Consider the following 18,765-nt stretch of genomic DNA (forward strand, 5'->3'; position numbering starts at 1 on the left):
CACTGTTAAAATATAGCTTTATTAGTTTTATTATAACACAGTTGCAGCACTTTTGCAGACAATATTAATCATAGAAAGGGGACATCTCTCTCACAAGCTGTAAACAGACACACAATGAATGAATGAATGAATGAATGAATGAATACTCAGACACCAACTAAAAAGATGACATCACTTCTGGATTTAGTCTACCTTCTCAGAGATGAAAACATCATGTCAGGGACAATAAGTTAAGTGTAAGTTGAAGAAAAAACAGTCACTACATCATGAGGAAAAAAACTGGTAAAAGGTACATTTTGCTGGTAAAATACTTGAGTAAAAGAAAATTAATGTCCTGTATTTCTTTGCTCTCATCTTGATTTTCATTAGGACCATTAGAATGGAGAATAACCACACTGACTGATGTTTTTTTTTTCTCAGATATTAAATGTAGAATGTCTTTTCTGTCCACAAAGCCACAGCCAAGGAGCCAAGACTCAGTTAAATACAGCAGAGTTAAATGTTGTTATAAAGCATTATTGCAGCGTATTTAGTTTGAATGTGAATGCAGCATATGAACAACACTGTTCAGTCCCCACCTACATTAACCAGTAAGACTTCAGATGCTAGAAGTTTTGCATATGTGGGTACAGAGCGCTCATTTGAAATGGTTTTAGAAGCTGTAAAGACAAACTACTGGACTGAGAAAACTGCAGATGAAGCCACAGGAGAGACTTAATACATAGCAGCACGTTACTCAGCTCAAAGCTCAGTAATGATAACACTAGTCAGAGTGTGCTTTTCTCACCAGGATTAGTAAATGACATGAGATTTAACCCTAACATCTGCTGGGATGAGTCAAAGTGGAAGTCAGTTTTTTATTACTGTATTGTATAAGGAAAGTAATGCTCTCGTCAACACACAGTAGTTTGGTCCCACTAAAAGGGAAGCACATAAAGGGTCTGAGAATCCTCACAACTGATCATAAAATGGCACATCAAATATAAACTTCTTATTGGGTCAAATCAGTTTGGCTATTTTGGTTATATTAAAAGGGGCTATATGTAGTATTTGTACTTTGAAATGTTAAAATATGACCTAGAAGTATCATTACAGTGTATAGAAAAAAGGAGCTCTGAAGTTCTGCCACAGATACCAGTGTATTGAATTATAGAGATGAAACAAATATACACACACCAGTGATCTGTTGGATTTATGTGTGACCACTAGAGGGAGTAGTGAGTCACTCTGCCAGTCTTCCATGGTGAGTAAAACTAATGCCACAGGGCCTTTGACCTAAGTGTCCTAAAGTGACCAGATGGGATGAGAACCACTAAGGAGCAACTTTTACAGACAACTAATGTGACAAAGTGATAAAAGCTAGAAGCACAGTTGTTGCATTCCTTCTACATGGGTGAGTTTAATTATAAGGCCTATGAAGGTAGAAAGTTATTATGTGATGTTATTGTCTTTGCTATGCTCATCACTTGTTGATCCACAGTTCAGACTAAACTGTCATAGTTCTGACCTTGAACGATTCCAAAAACATCTCCAGTGCAGCTATTGTCAACACAAACCGTACAGACGATTATAAAACAGTCTTATTTGACAGAATGTCAAAATAACTAGCTGCAAATTCTTTTATTTGAAGGAGTGTATTTGATGATACCATAATACAGACGTGTATGAGCAATGACGTCTATACTTTATTCAGTGAGTGATACAGTTTGTGGACATGTAGCGTTGATTCCTTGGTGGTTTTGGTAGTCATAAGAGAGTCACGATATGTGAATTTTTTGAGAGTTTGCAGTATCAATACTACATAGAACCCCTTTACAGCAGATTTTTTAAATTTTAAAATATGTCTTTTAATAGTTCTTACAGTTAGTTTATATTATTTATAAGGTCATTATTGCTAAAATTCACTGTGAGAAGAGAAGCTCCATGGTTTGACCTATATCAAGGTTATTTTTTAATTTCTTAGTATGACTAAACCTTGCAGGTTTTTTTGTGCATTTGTCATATTTTTTTCCCTTCTTACAAACACCTAAGATGAAAAGCTTGCTCTCCTTTTGTCACAAAAAAAAATCACTTGGGAAAGGAAAAGCTGCTAAAAACAGTGACAGCTTTTTCAGTTCAACATCACATGCATGCTGCAGCTCTGGACTACAAGTCCCAGAAACAATTGGCAACACTGATTTGCTTCCTGCAGGATAAACTGGCACTGAAACCTGGGGCGTCCCATGGAATCGTCAGCTGTTCCATTTCAAGCTTTATTGTACCTCCCTGCAGTAGGAGGGAGCAGACTACAGTGTGTGAGCATGATACTGATATGGTTAGTCCTTGTTCTCACAGATCTGTGGAAACTCCTTGTAGATCTGCTGTACAATTAGCTTATCCATCTGTTTAGCTGTAGCTCCGCCCTCGTCTTCTCCTGGATCATCCTCCTCCCTGAGAATCCTCTGCAGCGCCCCCTGCAGGTCAGACAGACGGTGCAGGTGCTCGAGGTAGTCCGTCGAGCGAATTATAGAGTGCATGAGGGACAGATACTCCATCCGCAGCTGGAAGAAAACATTATAAGTAAACAAGGTAACAAGCAGGTACTTCATGAGGTTACATCAGGCGTCAGGTCTCACCTTGTCTCCGGGTGAAAGGTCAGATATTTGTCGAACAGCGATGTCGATCATCACCATCATGTCTGAGTGGTAGAAGATGTTGGCGGTTTCTTGATTTGCAAAAACATCCTGGAGGAACTTGAGCACTGAATGTGGCGCAGGCGGAGTGTGTTTGAACATGCACACAGGGTCGTCTGAGAAGGAAGAAGAAAATGTGAATAAACAATACAGATATGCAATGAAATGTAATCAAGTACCTTTAAAGCACCACTTTGTATAGACTTTTACTCCACTACATTTATCTGACAGCTTCATTTCTTTTTCAGATTAGCTTTTTTATCCCCTTGCTTTCCAAAGTATCCAAGTATCTCCAAATGTGTTGATTTTGACTGTTTTTGTGATAAAATAATGGATTAAATGTTCTTTAATGAGTCAAATTCTCCTCTTTAAGCTAAATAAGCTTCAACTCTTGGAAAACCCTCTTGCATTAGTAAAGAAATAAATTATCACAAAGCTGAAAACAGGCTTGAGCTCATGAATAATATTTAGAGATACAGTGGTGGAAAAAGTTTTTAGACACCCCATGTATTTGTGATATATCCTCCTGAGAACCAGGAGTAAAAGTAAAAGTTTTGGCATTTTTATATGAAATAATTGCCTTGATTGGAAACAGCATGATGCAACAGTTTTTTCATTTACATTTTTATAGAGCGTCCTTTGCAGTGGATAGGGTATTGTATGTATTAATTTTTTTAAGTAAAGCTGTGAAATTTTTGTCCCCTACGAACAATAAAAAATGTTGTCTCAGAGGGATATTTCATTAAGACTTACTCTTAAGTTATTGAACCAAGTATTGTTCCATTCTCCAAACCGACATCCTGCCTTCTGCATGTGAACTGTTCTGTCAAAGTCAAAACTGGATGTTTCAGCATGATAATGAAACACATCCAAGACATGACATGTTGAAACTAAAGAATTTAGTTTGTTATTTTTTCTTGTTAACAATAAATTTAAAAAAAATTGTATGTCTGTCTGATGCAGCCACACTTTTTGAAACACAAAAAGATTTCCACAGATATTTCATGATGATATTTCAGATTTTGTAAAATTTTCAGAGTATCTGAAAACTTTTTTCCATTTGAACTGGTTCTGTAATGAAATAAAAGATTAAATGTTCTTTTATGAATCAAAAAAAATTCTCATCTTTAAGATAAATAAACACTTGAAAAATGCTCTTTCATTAGCAGAAAAATGCATAATAACAAAGCTGAAAACAGGCCTGAGCTCATGAATGATTTTTAGAGATACATTTGATGATCTTATAGAACACGATATGTCACTGTAGGCCAAACTAAAGATAGTTTATAAGTATCTCAAATTAACTTCAACATGTGCGTCACTAAATCGAAACATTAAACCACCACTAAAGTTAATCCAAAACATATGTAACAGTAAATTACTTCTATTTTATGTTTTAAATACAATTTGCTGATAATATTTATTTTAAGGTAATGGTTTTGAATGCAGAATGTCTATTGTAGTGTAGTGTTTTCACATACAGTCATGGAAAAAATTATTAGACCACCCCTGTTTTCCTCAGTTTCTTGTTCATTTTAATGCCTGGTACTACTAAAGGTCCATTTGTTTGAACAAATATAATGATAACAACAAAAATAGCTCCTAAGAGTTTAATTTCACAGCTGATATCTATCCATTTTCCATGTTTTCTTGATAATAACCAAAATCACTTAAGTTCTTACACCAATATCTATGGCATTGTACTGCCAAAAACAGTGCTTTTAGACATTCTGTTTTCTTTTCTGTCTGTTTTAGTCACATGATACACACAGGAGTTAGTACTTGATTGTGTAACCATTGTTTTTGATGACATTTGATGGTCCAATAATTTTTTCCATGACTGGACATTAGCTCTGGTAAAAGGTCTAAATACTTCTTTCATCACTGGAAGAATAGTTCACTCTGAGAAAACTGATGTGAAATGAAAAAAAAAACAACAAAAATGTCTTACCGCCTCGGTTTAGAAGCAGCAGGACTTTTTCAGTGAGGATCTTGACATTTTTGTTCTTCAGCTCCTGCATGATAACGTTGTTGTTTGGAGCTGGACAACAGAAATAATATTTATAGTTCATAGTGTAGTAAAAGACAGCAAGACTAAAAGGCATGTGTTGTGCGTTTTCTCACCTGTGTGGTGCAGGTTGAAGGACAGCAGGAGGTTGAGGAAGATGTCAGGCAGCTGCTCTGTGGGATCAGAGGGAAGCCCGTCCTCCACCACACCCAGGAGAAACCGAACAAACTCAGCATTCAAGTGTTCTGAAAGGAAGGAGCGGCAGGATTATGTCTTAACAATAATCATATCCTTTTAATTCATGTAGTCGTAACTGGCTCCCACCCTTTAAGCTATTAATATCTGCTGCTTTATCTTTCTTTCTTTCTGAAAATATGCCACTTGAAAAAAGAAAAAAGAGAAAGGGAGTTTAAGCCTATGAGTTTCAGTGCAGTTTAATTTATTGTCTTTTTGTCCAGCTTTTTGTATATTATAATTATTCAGAAAGTTGTAGAAAATCACTTCATCTCATTTTATATATTTCACACATATGTGTTTTGGAACGTTCAGACAAAACTAAAAATGTGTAGAGAATGACATGGATGTAAGAAATAGAAAATTGCATTCTTTCTTTTCTATAAATTACTACATCAAAAATAGAAATACATTTATCGGCATATGTATCAATAATAAAAGTAGTGATATTTGCAGCCCTAATGGAAGCCATAATTTTTAGATCTATTCCATAATTTCTCACACAAAGTAACAAAGGCATTAAGTTAAATGCAGTTGGTGTTTTAGACAGTGATACTTGTACGAGTAACAATATATACATAAGTACAGTAAGCAAATATGTAACAGAAACTGTATCTAAATAAAGTTGGAGACGTTTTTCTTCAAATGTCCCTTTCAAAATGCATCACTGTACTTTTAACTGGTCATCCTGCTTCATCATATTTACTGGTTCCTTTTTATTTACAAAACCCTTCTTGGTCTATTTCCCCCATTATCAAATGGATGAATGAACGAATGAATGAACGAATGAATGAATGAATGAATGGATTTTTTTACTCTTTAAGGAATGAAATTACTCCCACCCTTTTTAAATCAACTTGTTGTATTAATTATATTCATTCTTTTTTTTGTATCTTGGAGGGAAGGGTGCAATATATGAAGTAGGTGCAATACATAATCGTGATTATGCTTATGTCAACATTTTGTGACTGAGTTGTTTTGTGATTGTATGTGTCCGAATGTGAATGCAGCAATGTGTAGCACTGTTGTCCAAAACAAATTTCCCGTATGGGACAATAAAGTTTATCCTGATCCTGGATGAACGATTGACTTTATTGTCATAGTACATGTATAACAAAACTGACTATACTATCCTTAAGGTGCATGAAGAGAAAATACCATAAATATAAAAATACTAGAAAACCATTAGAAATAAATAAACCTAAAAACAGTAATAAAACTAGAAAAGCACTTGAAGAGCGCAGACCTCTGCCAAGGCAGATCAGTTGCAAAAATATAACCTCCTTGGTGGAGGTAAAAATCAATCTCTCTCTCACACACACATTGCAAGTAATGCACTGTCCTGATCTGTGTTACTACACAATGACTTCTGAAAATCTTCACAGTTTAACATTAAACCTGTTGAGTCTGTTTTTCCAGGTTTTCAGTGTCCTAAAATAGCTTATTTGGTTTGAAACAATCAGCAAAAAAACATTGAATTAGATAACTATGTGTCCATGGTCTTTATAATGGATGTTTTCACTGATACATGCTGTTTTCCGACTGAGTCATATCTGCTAACCTTTGTTTTTCTGCTGTTTACGTTTGTTCTATGCACACTAGCTTGTTTGTTTCACTCCTTGTGGATACTACGATTGTCCTGCTGATGTTGTTCCTGTTTGTATGTTTGACTGCCCATACTCCTCTTCTTTAAGATACTTTAGCTTTTGTTAAGTTGCCACTGTAAACTAGAATTCATCCTAAATAACATGCATGATTACATGCTAAGAAAGTTTCCATACCATAGTGATGATATGGCACCTGTTCACTCATGGAGAAAATCATAGTGAGAACCAAGGCCGTGTAACACATCTTCTGGTGCTCTGTGGAAGGAAAAACAGACCAAAAATAGTCAGTCTATGAAGTTTAGGGATTATTTCTGTAAACTAAGGAAATAAGGCATGTAGACAATGGGGCAGAGAACAGAAGAAGTTTGGACCTTGTGTGTCGGTCTGCAGGTCTCTGGCGAGCTCCATGGGGAGGATGGAGTTGAGGAGGGTGGAGATGAGAGCGGCGTCCAGGCTGCACATCGCCCCGAACACTTTAAGCAGCAGCAGTCGCAAAGAAACACGATGCTCCTGTACGGTCACATGACAACGACAATGAAGCCACAAGGAAACACATTCACACTGAGCTACAAGCTAAGGGAGAGTGACTTTTTTAAGCTGATGTAATAGTTGGAAAAAGGAAAAATCCAATTAATCTGCTGAAAAACTAACTGTTGGATTTTATTACAAAATGAATAACTGAATAAGTGATAAATACCTATATGATATGAGATGCTGTACCTTCAGCAGAGCAGCAGTTATCTTCAGTTTGACTCATTAATGACACTATAGAGTCAGTTTATGTGAAATCACTGCAGGCCTACACACTGACCATCTCTGACTTACTTCACACATTCAGAAAACAACACTGTCAGTCCTAGTAAACACCACACAGAATTTCCGCCTTATGTCTTTGGTTGTTTTTCAGATAGTGGGACTTGACACTGATTTTACTGTAAAAATAAACAGTACAGAAAAAGATGCTGCATTCAAAAGTCATTAATTTTGACCTGTTTATGATAAATGCATAAAATATTCAAAAGTTATTAATAGGTCCACAGTTGCATATTTGCCAATTTACTGTCTTCTGAAAACTGTGGGAAAAAAAAGGTTGTGCTATTTCAGAGCAATTTCAGCTCAGTATATCTCCATATTGAGAAATATCAGATCTGGCAAATTCCTGTATTTATTTCTCATGTTGGAGTGCTATTGTGGTGACTAAGTATGTGTCTAAAATAAACAATGTAAAAAATGTAAATTAATCATGGATTCAAAATTCTCATCTGCAATTGAAATGCATATTGTTTATTCATGAAAGTTCTACCCTAAAAACAATTATTTCATTGGAAAGAGAAAGTTGGCATTAATATATGCACATATTATAAAGTTGGTATCTTCAACTAAGCTATATTTATTAGTATATCAATTGTTTAATTCTAATTCATTGTTTCCCTTTTGCACACATCAAAAATACTGATGCATCGAGTGACAGGTAGTATAAAGTACCTAATGTACACAAAAGCTTCCCCTTTACTTAACTAGTACTAGTATTTACTGGATGTAACTCCTCATCGCTCTTTAAGGGTTTCATACATCCCATGTGACCACTGGAGGCTGCATAACAATCAACCACTATCGGAGCCAAGTCCCACTGTAACAGCCTATAAAACATCCTAGAAGTACTGGTCAGTTAGTCGACCACTACAATGAACAAGCAAAATGACACCAGAGTCACATGTTTACTGCCCTGTGAGTGAGACGAGCCAGGCAAAACTAAATGAACTAAGAGCATCTAATCTAAACTTTCACTGAAAAAAAAAAAAGTTGAATAGAAGAGTTGAATAGATTTTCTCTACACCAACATGGGAAATCTGGGTGTGATGACCAAAGAAAGAAGAGGTCTGTCCTCTTTATACTCAAATCAAAATAAAGTATAAGTAATGAGCTCTCTTGCTGTCACTGTTACTTTCTTTAGGATTCCTACAAGTTTCTACATGTTAAATTTAAGACTTTTTAAGACCTTTTTAAGACTACTTAGAATAGAATTTAATGCTCATTTCACAGCATTTCACGGCCATATTGGCTAAAATTCGTGACTCCTAGAATTTAGGAAAATGTACTTATTTACTCCTTGTACAAGGTGCAGCCATCGTCAAACACATTCCCCCTCAGTTGTGTCAACCAAATCAACAATGATCTTTTCACCAACCAGGCGTTATTAAATTTGCACTTCCCCATGCTTACTTTTCACTTCTGTGGTCATTTCTCACCGGGGGCTGCAAAGTTAGCGATGATTGGTTCCTACTTTCAATATAAATTGTCGGATTGGAACAGGTGGCACTGAGTAGACTAACATTATTTTCTTTGCAGCTTGGACATTTAACAGACGCATTTAAACACAACACAGCCAACAAATTTATGGCAACATAACTGAAGACCTACCATACCAAATTTAATACCTTTCAAAGATTTTTTGAAGGTGTTAAATGCAGATTTGTAAATTCAAGACTCTTAAGACTTTTTGAGATGTGTTTATTCAATGTTCATAGAGCTGCACAATATAGCATTTGAGCATCATCATTGCAATGTATTGTGCGCAATAGGCACATCGCAGGTCCCGCAATGTAGGAGGCAAATGAACTCAACGTGTTCTCATCTAATTTCAACCTAGATACCTGACACACACTACATGCAGCGATCCACCAATCACAATCATTCTTAATCAGTTTGCCGAAGCAGACCACGCCCCTGCATATGGAATGAGTGGCTGGTAACAACATTGGAAAATGAGCAATGAACAAGAGAAAATCACCGAAAACAAAGACTTGGTGCCAAAAAGAAAAGCAGTGTCAGTTATCTGGAATTATTTCAGCTACAAGAAGGATGATACTGAAACACGTGTTCTGTGTCGACAGTGCCTTGCACCTGTTGCCACAACGACAGGAAACAACTAATTTGTTTGACCGTTTATGTAGGTGCCACACAGCTATTATATTCTCCTGAGTATTTTTTCATATCGCAATATATATCACAGGGTTAAAAAAAATTGCAGTGTCAGTTTTTTCTAATATAATGCAGCCCTAGTTTGTCCTTTATATGTGGGAAAAGTGAAATACTGTGTATTTGTAAAGACTTACCATCTGATAATACGTAACCAGAGACAGGACATTCTCACAGTGGTTGGCCTTGCACATCCTCTTACACACCTCTGGATCTGCATCAGTCTGAGGAAACAAAACCCTTTAACTCTTAACAGCAGTGACATAACTCTTTCACTGTAAATCTGTTGGTGAGTCCTTGAACGCACCATGGGATTATGGGGCCCATTAACGACTCATCTGAACATCCCGACCCTTATCTGAGTTTTGGTCGAGACTAAACTGCCAACAAAGAATATTTGGCCGCCTGAAGTGTTTAGAGATTCAGACTTTAATCGTACTTCTGGATTTACTCGTCTGAGCCGGTGTGATCCTATCAAACATGTCTGTGTTTAAAACAGCACATCTGGGCGAGTCAGATCAGGGACTCAGGTCAAGAGGAAACTTTTGAAAACTGTGAAATGTCAAAAGCATAATGGAATAAACAGGTCCTATAAATATCTCACTCTAACTGCATGACTTCACCCAAATCCTCTCTTCATGTTTTCACTTCTGTTTTTTGTTTTTAACGTAAAATAAGTTTTTAGTGCTTATTTACATCTAGGCAGCATGAAATATGTATCACAATATTAAGACACAACATTATGTCAAATAAATCCACATTAGTTCCACATTATAGTTTGAAGATGAAGTGTAATTTTTCAGGCAAGAAAACTGAATGAATATTGATGTTTTTATCTCAAATCAGCATGAACAGGACATCTTATGAGCTGTAGCCATGATGTGTCCCAATATTTTTGTCCATATTGTTTATAAACATCAATATTTCCTTAAAGTTTAAAGAGAGATTTTTCTTCCTAAGTGAGATGTGAAGACAGTAGGTGGTTAGTTGTGGTAGAAAATAATTATTTACAGTCAGAGTGTGAAAAATATTTTAGAAATTTTGAGGTAGAACATTTAAAATCATAGTCTTGGATAAAAAAAACAAACAAAAAACAAAATCAATGTTGAGACAAATAAAGGAAAATCAGGAGGCATTTTGGAGGCAAAGATAACAATTTAAACAAAACAAACAATGCAATGATATTTATCACAATATAAAACTATGTTCTGACGTTGTTATTATTGTTTTGTAGCCCAGACCCCTGTTAGAAAAGAAACACCTGAATTCAACGTGTCCCAATACTTTTGTCCATATAGTGTAAGCTCAGTCAGTCAGTTCTGTGTTTCGTGTCCTTTTCTTCTTATGTTATGTCGTGTATGATTATTTATGGATGACCATTAAAAACATAAGTGAAACCCGTCATTATGTGTCCTCTAACATTGGGTTCAGCATTACAGTGCTTCGTACCAGTATCTTCAGCAGTTCCTCCAGGTAGCAGGCGATGAGAGCGTGGTCTTCATGAAGCGCCCAACTCCGCTGTTGAGAATCTTCGCGATGACGGGCGAGGTCATTGAATATCACCTCCAGCCGCTGCTCATCATGACACACCTGACCCTGCGGCAGCGCTGCACTCAGATCCTACAGAGACATGAACCATCAGGACCCACACATCATTCATACAACCAGAAATACCAGAACACAGGAATTCTGTCTTTCCTCTGGCAAACACAGAACATATTTAAACAAGATCAAATATTACTGAGGCGTTTTAATGAGCTGTGAATAGAGCTCATGTCTCAAAACCTGCATTTAATGTCCAATCTTTGACGATAGACATTTTATCCAGTGTTATATAAAATAATGATTAGGACAGCTTTAAAAGATTATATTATATATTACAATTTTTAATGTTTGTACTTGTGCATGTTGGAATGGTGAATTTCTTAAAAAAAAAAAAAAAAAAGACATTTTGGTTTGGTTTGTCTACAACTATTGTTTTTTTATGTATAAGTTACATGCTTCATATCTATAAAACATTATTGAGGAATTTTCTCAAAATCTGTTCATAGCTCAGCTCAAAATTGCAAAATCTTAATTTTATCTCTTTAAACTTATTTATTTTCCCTCATTGGGACAGCTTTAAAATATTAAAAGGTACATCTAAAGGTCTATATCCCTTATTAGGGGATGGTGTGATTCTTCAAAAACAAAAGTCAGTTTGGTTTTGTTTAAAATTTTTCATTTTGTCATCATGTGTCCAAGCACCATGTTTCATACCTGAATATCTGGAAAACAAATAAAAACATTGCAAAACCCTATTTGTTTTGTTTTAAAACCTGCATTTAATGACTTTTGTCCACTTGGAGACATTGCAAATAACCATCTAACGGTAAAAACTGAAAACTGATGAGGCCAGTTGTAGATGACTATACTGTGGTTAGTACCGTTTGTCGCTCTGTATTAGAGGATGCAAAAAATACCACACGCATCTTATATATAACTGAACGTTGTGTGCATTAAAACCTTAGGTCGGTTTTGCTTCAAACTAAATGTATCATTATTTGCATATTTCATGACTAAAAGCACATCGATGAGGTGTCTAACAACCACAGACTATTTCAGGCATGTTAATTTGGTGAGTGAGGTGTGTGTGTGTGCGTGTGTGTGTGTGTACGACTGCATCAGGACAGGATGCTGACAAACGCTGTCAGCATCAGCTGCTGTTTGAGGTTGGATTTCACACTATCCACTGTTAACCACCTTAACACGCAGAAAAAGAAACAGATCTGTCTGCCAGGAAACAATCAGCAGTTAATTTTAAGGTTGGTTAGACACAGCAGAGTCTGACAACAGGAAACCAGTGGGACTGTGAGCGCTGTCCTCTGCTTTTAAAAATGACCTGTAAGCTAAATGCAGGCTGAGCTGAAACTCTAACCGACACTGATGTTCTCCTTTGAACTGGACCTGATCCAAGCTGCTGAATCCACATGATGCAATGAAAACAAATCTGACCTTGCTCTCCACCAGCGAGAGGAGAACTTGCTCCAAGGCCGAGGAGGCTTGAGGTAAAGCGGTCTCCAGATGACCCACCACCACGCCCACGGCCACCCGTGACAGCTCGTAACTCAGGCCGGTGTTCTTCCGAACCAGTTCAATCAACTCGGCCCCGATCGTCATGGGAACCGGCTCGGAGACTGTGGGACTGCCAGGGGGGCTCTCAGCGACAGAAGGGGGAGCGACAGGCCATTCAGTCTCTGGCTGGTCCTCTGCTGAGGGCTGTGGAGGGGGGGTGGGCTGGGTGGGCTGAGGAGGCTGTGGAGCTGGGCTCTTCTTAGCAGGAGCTGAATGAGGAGAGGAGTCAGAGGGCGCCACGTCCAGAAGCGGCGCAGAGGGCTTCACACGGGATGGGACGGGAGGGGGGGGGGTGCTGGAGACACTGGGGAGGCTGACATCAGAGGACACCGGGGAGTGGGAGGAGCCGGACTCTAAAGAGGTGGTGCTGATTGAGAGGGAGGGGGCAGGGGACGCAGGGAGGGAGGACACTCTGGAAGGAACCTCGGGCTCTGTGGAAAGACAGATCTCCAGTTACAGAGAGCAGAGCATGAGCAGGAATGACCCGACTAAGAATAGAGTATGTTTATGAAGCACAGAGCAGCAGGTAGCATCAGCAAAAACACAGCGCTGCAGCCGTGGCCATCGGAGGTTATATACTTCTGTTTGACCAACCTGGACGCCGGCTGTTTCGCTGCTTCTCCGGGGGTGGGGGGGTGACGGGGGCCGCACGGCGAGGCTGGGGAGGCACCTGCAGGGACGAGACCGAGTGTGAAAGTTCTGTGGTGTCAAAAAGTCAATGTTTAAGAGACGTTTGTTGTTGTCAGAGCAAATGAAAAGGTGACTCTTTAGAGCAGAGGCATTAAACATACGGCCCGTGGGCCAAAATCGGCCTGCTTGAGGGTCCATACTGGCCCGCGGGATGAATTTGTGAAATACAACACTTACACTGAAGATATTAAAAAGCAGGAGAGTCAAATTCAATCTCAAGTGGACCCGACCAGTAAGATACAATCATAATAACATATAAATAATGACAACTCCAAAAATGTCTGTTTTTGTGTAACAAAAAATGTGTCTCAATGTTTACATTTACAAATTATCCTTTCACAAAAAGTTTGATTAATCTGAACAAATATGAACATGAACTGTCTTCAGAGAACTTAGTGCAATTTTAACAATATTCTCCCTGTTACTGAAGGTTTTGTGTCTTTGTAGATCCACTGTGATCTGTATGTTGTAATGCACATGTGTAAATGATCAACTGAGGTATAATATTGTTAAGATTGTACTTACATTTCTTAATAAATTTCATTTCTTATATTCAAACATTTTTAATTTAATTTTCCTTTTTTTCATGTTATTATTTTATTGATGCGGCACAGTTGAGATCATATTTGGCTGTGTGTGGCCCCTGAAATATAATATGTTTGACAGCTCTGCTTTAGAGTTATGAGGCACATGATGATCTTATAAAATAATTAAATAGTTGACAGCAATAAAAATGAGCTCCACCTTTAACAAATACAGCAGTAAAATGCAACATAAATATTAATGCAGCAGTAAAATGTATCCAAAAACATTACATTTAAAAGGTGCGGGAGACTTTCGTGACCAGTTTTTCATCAAATCTGTAAAACCTCAGTCATAACCTAAGTATCACGAATCTGTAAGTCTTTCTGTGATTACTCACCTGAATCTCTTGCATTACGGTGAACAGTTTCATAGTGCCATCCACCATAAACAAACCATGTGTTTACAAACAGAGCCGGGAGGTAACTCGGGCATCTTCGGAATTTTGTCACGACACGCATTGTGGGAAACGGAGGCTCGCGCAGCCACCTGTCAGCGGCAGCTGCTACAGACACAACGCAGAAACGGCAGGAGCTCCCTTCCCTCAATGCCTATTCCTCCAGCCGTTTTCGCGTTTCACACGTTTCCGAATTGTGTTTGTTTCATCCATATAATATCATATGGTTGTGCTGCCACTGCCAGGCGGCTGCATGAATCTCCCTTTCCCACAATGCACGTTGCGACAAAATTCCAAAGATGCCCGAGTTACCTCCTGGCTCTGTTTGGAAACACATGGTTTGTTTATGGTGGATGGCACTTCAAAATTGTTCACCATAATGCAAGAGATTCAGGTGAGTAAACACAGAAAGACTTACAGATTTGTGACACTTAGGCTATGACTGGAGTTTTACAGATATGATGAAAAATTGGTCACGAAAGTCTCCCGCACCTTTAACAGTAAAAGTTATAAAATAAATAATAAAAATGACTTTTAGTTTTCATTGTTAAAGTCCAGCTGGATGATGATACTTAAATACTTGTGCTTGTTGTCTAACCGAGGTAATTTTTAGCTGTTTTTATGGGACAGTAGAGACGAAACAGGAAACAAGGGTAAAGAGACTGAAGAGAATGAAATGCAACAAAGGTCACTTGTACCAGAAATAAAACTGAGGATGTTTCAGTTCATGGTCTGTACCTGCTACTGGGCTACATGACACATTTGAATATGATCATTAGTTTAACTATTGTAACATAACGTGCTGCACACTTTCAAAACCCCTCGGCCAAATATAGTGTAAGATTCTGTTGAAAGTTACCGACCTATAATTTACATTAGATGGTCTTTGTGTAAATTCGATGTGGAAATCTGAATGCATTCTTCAGATAATGCGATTATGTCATTGAAAGGACATGTCACCATTTGACCTTGAAAAAGTAGGTCAAGATGACTTATTTTCAATAGGCTTCTGCTTCATGCCAAGATGCATCCACAGTATAAATTTGGTGCAGATATCTCAAAGCATTCTTCAGATAATGTGATTACATTGTTGAATGGACAGACAGACAGATGGACAACAAAACGATTACAATAACCCTTCGGCCCAAAGTTGGCTGAGGGGTAAAAACCTATGGACTGTGAATAGTTGGTGCAGTTTGAGAAATTCTACAACAGGATATGCTCAAGCATCACCAACTACGATCAGAAACCTCACATTCTTATACAGTCAGACTCTGAACACTGAAAATAATAAACAAAAACCCGTCTGGTGGCATCACTGTCAGTCCTGTAAAGATACAATCTACTTGCTACAGTGTTGAGAGTCAATGTTTTGTTTTCTCAAGCCTTAAAATACCCAGAGTTCAGCCCCAGAGCTTCGTTACAGATTCATTAGATACACAGCAAAAAAAGTGTAACAAGAACAGAATACCATAACATTAGAGATCCAACTTTAGATTAAATATTGATGGATAAACTGAAATAACACTAATAAAATCACTTATAACACAGATAATGAGTTGTGGTTTTAGCTCATTGTACTATGTTTTCTGTTTTAGCTTTGTTTTTTTTTGTTTTTTTTACAGTTTACATATTGATATTTAAGTCTTTTCATTAAGGTACGACAAAAGTCAGGAAATATGTGCACAGTAATAAAATATGCACTGAAAAAAACTAAACTAAATGTTTCCTACAGATAAAAGTCAGTGTTTCATGTGACCTCCATTTGGATTTAATACATCAGCTTCTCTAGAAATGTTCTTAAATAATCTTATCAAACCAAGCTTCCATCAGTGGGGCTTAGAGTGTTTCTTTATAAAACGAACGTCTATTATTTTTTTCTCTGTCTAGATGATTGCATAGAGCGTTTTATTTTTGACATCTTTTACATATATCCTGTATATTCCAGTTGTACTTACAATAATGGGAAACAGGTTTCAAACACCGTTAAAATTTTAGGTCAAAATCTCAAAAACTATCATGAACTATTTGCAGGAAAATCTTTTTTGTGTTTCAAAAGGTGTGGATGCATCAAACACAACCAAATAAAGTAGGGTTTTTTTGGTCTATCAACAAGAAAAGAAAAAATAACAAACTCAATTCTTGACAGTTTCAACATATCATGCCCTGGATGTGTTCTATTATCTTGCTGAAACATCCAGTTTTGACCTTGACAGAACAGAGCATGTGCAGAAGGGGGCATGTGGGTTTGCAGAATGGAACAATTGATGTTTAATGCAATAAACCACAAATGCACGTGGTGTCCAAGAAACTTTTCCTGCCACTGTATCTTGAGAAAGAGATTGAGAAATGCCTGTGTACGCTCATTCTAACTTTAACTGTACCGTACTGTTTGTCTGTATTTCACTGTGTTTTTATGAATGAAAACTGCATATTTTGATCATTAATGTATGTGTACAAACCAAACCATGAACAGGAGTTGGAAATTAGGGATATCTGCAAACTCCATGACAGATTTCTTATAAAATATATTCAGATTTAGCCTCATAGTTACCTGGTAAAAGCCCTGTTCTCCCTGCATATTGTCCATGCTTCCTGATATCGGCATGCTTCCCTGACGTCCATAGTCTCGATTAAGGCCATTGGGTGGAGGAGGAGTTTGACTCAGAGATATTTCACTGCTGGATGTTGGGATGCCTGGTTTGTTACTGGCCGAGGAGGAACTTCGCCGTGCAAGGGTCTCCTTTCGGTGATGGATCAGCTTCCTGTAAATAGAGTGAACACAGACTCATAGTCAGGAGGAAAAGCATGTCAGGGTCAGTCAGACAATGAGGATGTGCTTATTTTCACTCACTGTAGAACATCTCGCTGCTCCAGGTTGTATTTGCCTCCGTTTTTTAAGGCCACATTATGGATTCCTTCGATCGCTCTGTCAATAGATTGTAACACCTCATCCTGCTCTGGAGCCTGACAGAAGAACACAAACAGAACATAAGGGCAAAGAAGGTAAACACATTAAATATGCATACAATGGTAGCATGTGTAATTATTAAACTTTAAACAAAACAGAACAAAATGACAGCTTGGGGACGTGTGTGACTCCAGGCAGAGACAAACTAGGGCAGTTATCTAACAAAAACAGCCTTTTAACACACAGTCACACACACATGCTCAGTGAGGCCTCAAATTCACACTCATTAAAGCTGCACCGTCACTAACAACAGAAGAGAGCATTCCTGTCTGTTTGCCTATGATTTCACCAAATACATGCTGTGACTAGTTGACTGTAAATGTGGATCCCTGGTAGGAGTCGTGTGGGTGTGACTGAGAACAAGCCAAAGCTTTTGCAAAAGAAGCAGCTCCAAATAAACAAGAAGAAGGCTTTACAGTGACTCTGGGAGGTGTACTTGTATTAACAGGAGGATGACTTGCTGTCCTTGGTGCTGTCATCCTGTCCTGTCAGACCCATCCTGCATCATGTGAGCAGCTGCAGTAGCTACAGAAGACCATGTCCCTACATAAAGCAGCCCTTAACAATAATTCATGTGTTGTACTCAAAGCATGCATTTTCTCCCTGGCAATACCCAGCGGCTTCAACATGGCCTGCACTGCAGCACATATGCGCACAGAGACTCTGGAACTGTCTCCCCGGATCACGTCAATGTATCCAAACCTCATCGCATTGAATACATTGAGTCCAGATCAGGATGCGGCAGGAAAGTGAAGCAGATCCAGGCCACAAAGTGCTGTTTACCTGGATCTTCTCGATATAAGAGGCAGGGACGTAGCCGGTTTCCCCCGAGCTGCAGCGGGACCCCAGCCACCAGTGTTTGTTGCTCCTCTCCAGGATTAGGAAGCTTTCTCCGGCGGAGAAGTGCAGCGAGTTGGGCTCGGCGGATCGGAAGGCGTACAGAGACCGGTACATGCTGCAGAAAGCCGAACGAACCGGAACACGAGGAGAACCGCAGACAGGAGGCAAAGAGAGTCTGAGAGTGGAAATATGTGCTGTGGTGGCGGTGGTTTAAACAGGCTAAGAAGGCATGGCCACGGAGGATCAGCCGTCTATTTACTATGTAATAAAGATCATCTGACCCGGGGACGATACACAGAACCACCACAGGGGGCGCTGTTACACCTGAACACGCCCCCCAGGACTCTCAATCAAACACAGAGCTGATATCATCCCATTCATATACGCATATGATCAACCAAATATTACTGTTGGGTAGATGTTTAAGCACAGAATAAAGCCAAATACAATACAGCAAAATAAAATAAAATAAAATGTCACTGACCTCAGTGTTAGTCAGGTTTTATTTATTTACTTATTCAGTCAGGATTATTTATTTTGATTTTTTTCTTATTTTTTGAGTTTTCTCCCAGAAACCCTCAGATCAGCTGAAAGACTCAGTTTATTTAAATCCAGGTTACAGACCCACCTGTTCTCAGCTGCATTTGAATTTAGTTTTTATTCATTAGTTC

At 38.2% G+C, this 18,765-nt stretch overlaps 1 protein-coding gene across 1 annotated transcript; it reads right to left on the bottom strand.

Moving 5' to 3' along the window:
* On the bottom strand, positions 1-18,374 carry nckipsd (NCK interacting protein with SH3 domain). The gene is made up of 13 exons (XM_030133348.1): positions 18,038-18,374; positions 17,138-17,250; positions 16,838-17,048; positions 13,209-13,284; positions 12,495-13,045; positions 10,950-11,120; positions 9,638-9,724; positions 6,893-7,031; positions 6,696-6,776; positions 4,797-4,925; positions 4,624-4,713; positions 2,616-2,788; positions 1-2,540 (listed from the first exon to the last, which is right to left on the bottom strand). The coding sequence occupies exons 1-13, from the start codon at positions 18,206-18,208 to the stop codon at positions 2,316-2,318; spliced, it is 2,217 nt and encodes a 738-aa protein (XP_029989208.1). The 5' UTR covers positions 18,209-18,374; the 3' UTR covers positions 1-2,315.
* Between the last annotated feature and the right edge of the window lie 391 nt (positions 18,375-18,765).

Source organism: Sphaeramia orbicularis, chromosome 5 (genome assembly GCF_902148855.1).
Source record: "Sphaeramia orbicularis chromosome 5, fSphaOr1.1, whole genome shotgun sequence".
Taxonomy (NCBI): Eukaryota; Metazoa; Chordata; class Actinopteri; order Kurtiformes; family Apogonidae; genus Sphaeramia; species Sphaeramia orbicularis.

Excerpts from the sequence above, each read along its gene's own strand:
- nckipsd (XM_030133348.1), bottom strand. The coding sequence starts at position 18,208 with ATGTACCGGTCTCTGTACGCCTTCCGATCCGCCGAGCCCAACTCGCTG. Across the intron at positions 4,926-6,695 it reads GGTGCCATATCATCACTATG|AACACTTGAATGCTGAGTTT; the intron begins GTATGGAAACTT and ends CCTTCCTTTCAG. Across the intron at positions 2,789-4,623 it reads GCTGCTTCTAAACCGAGGCG|ACGACCCTGTGTGCATGTTC; the intron begins GTAAGACATTTT and ends CTTCCTTCTCAG.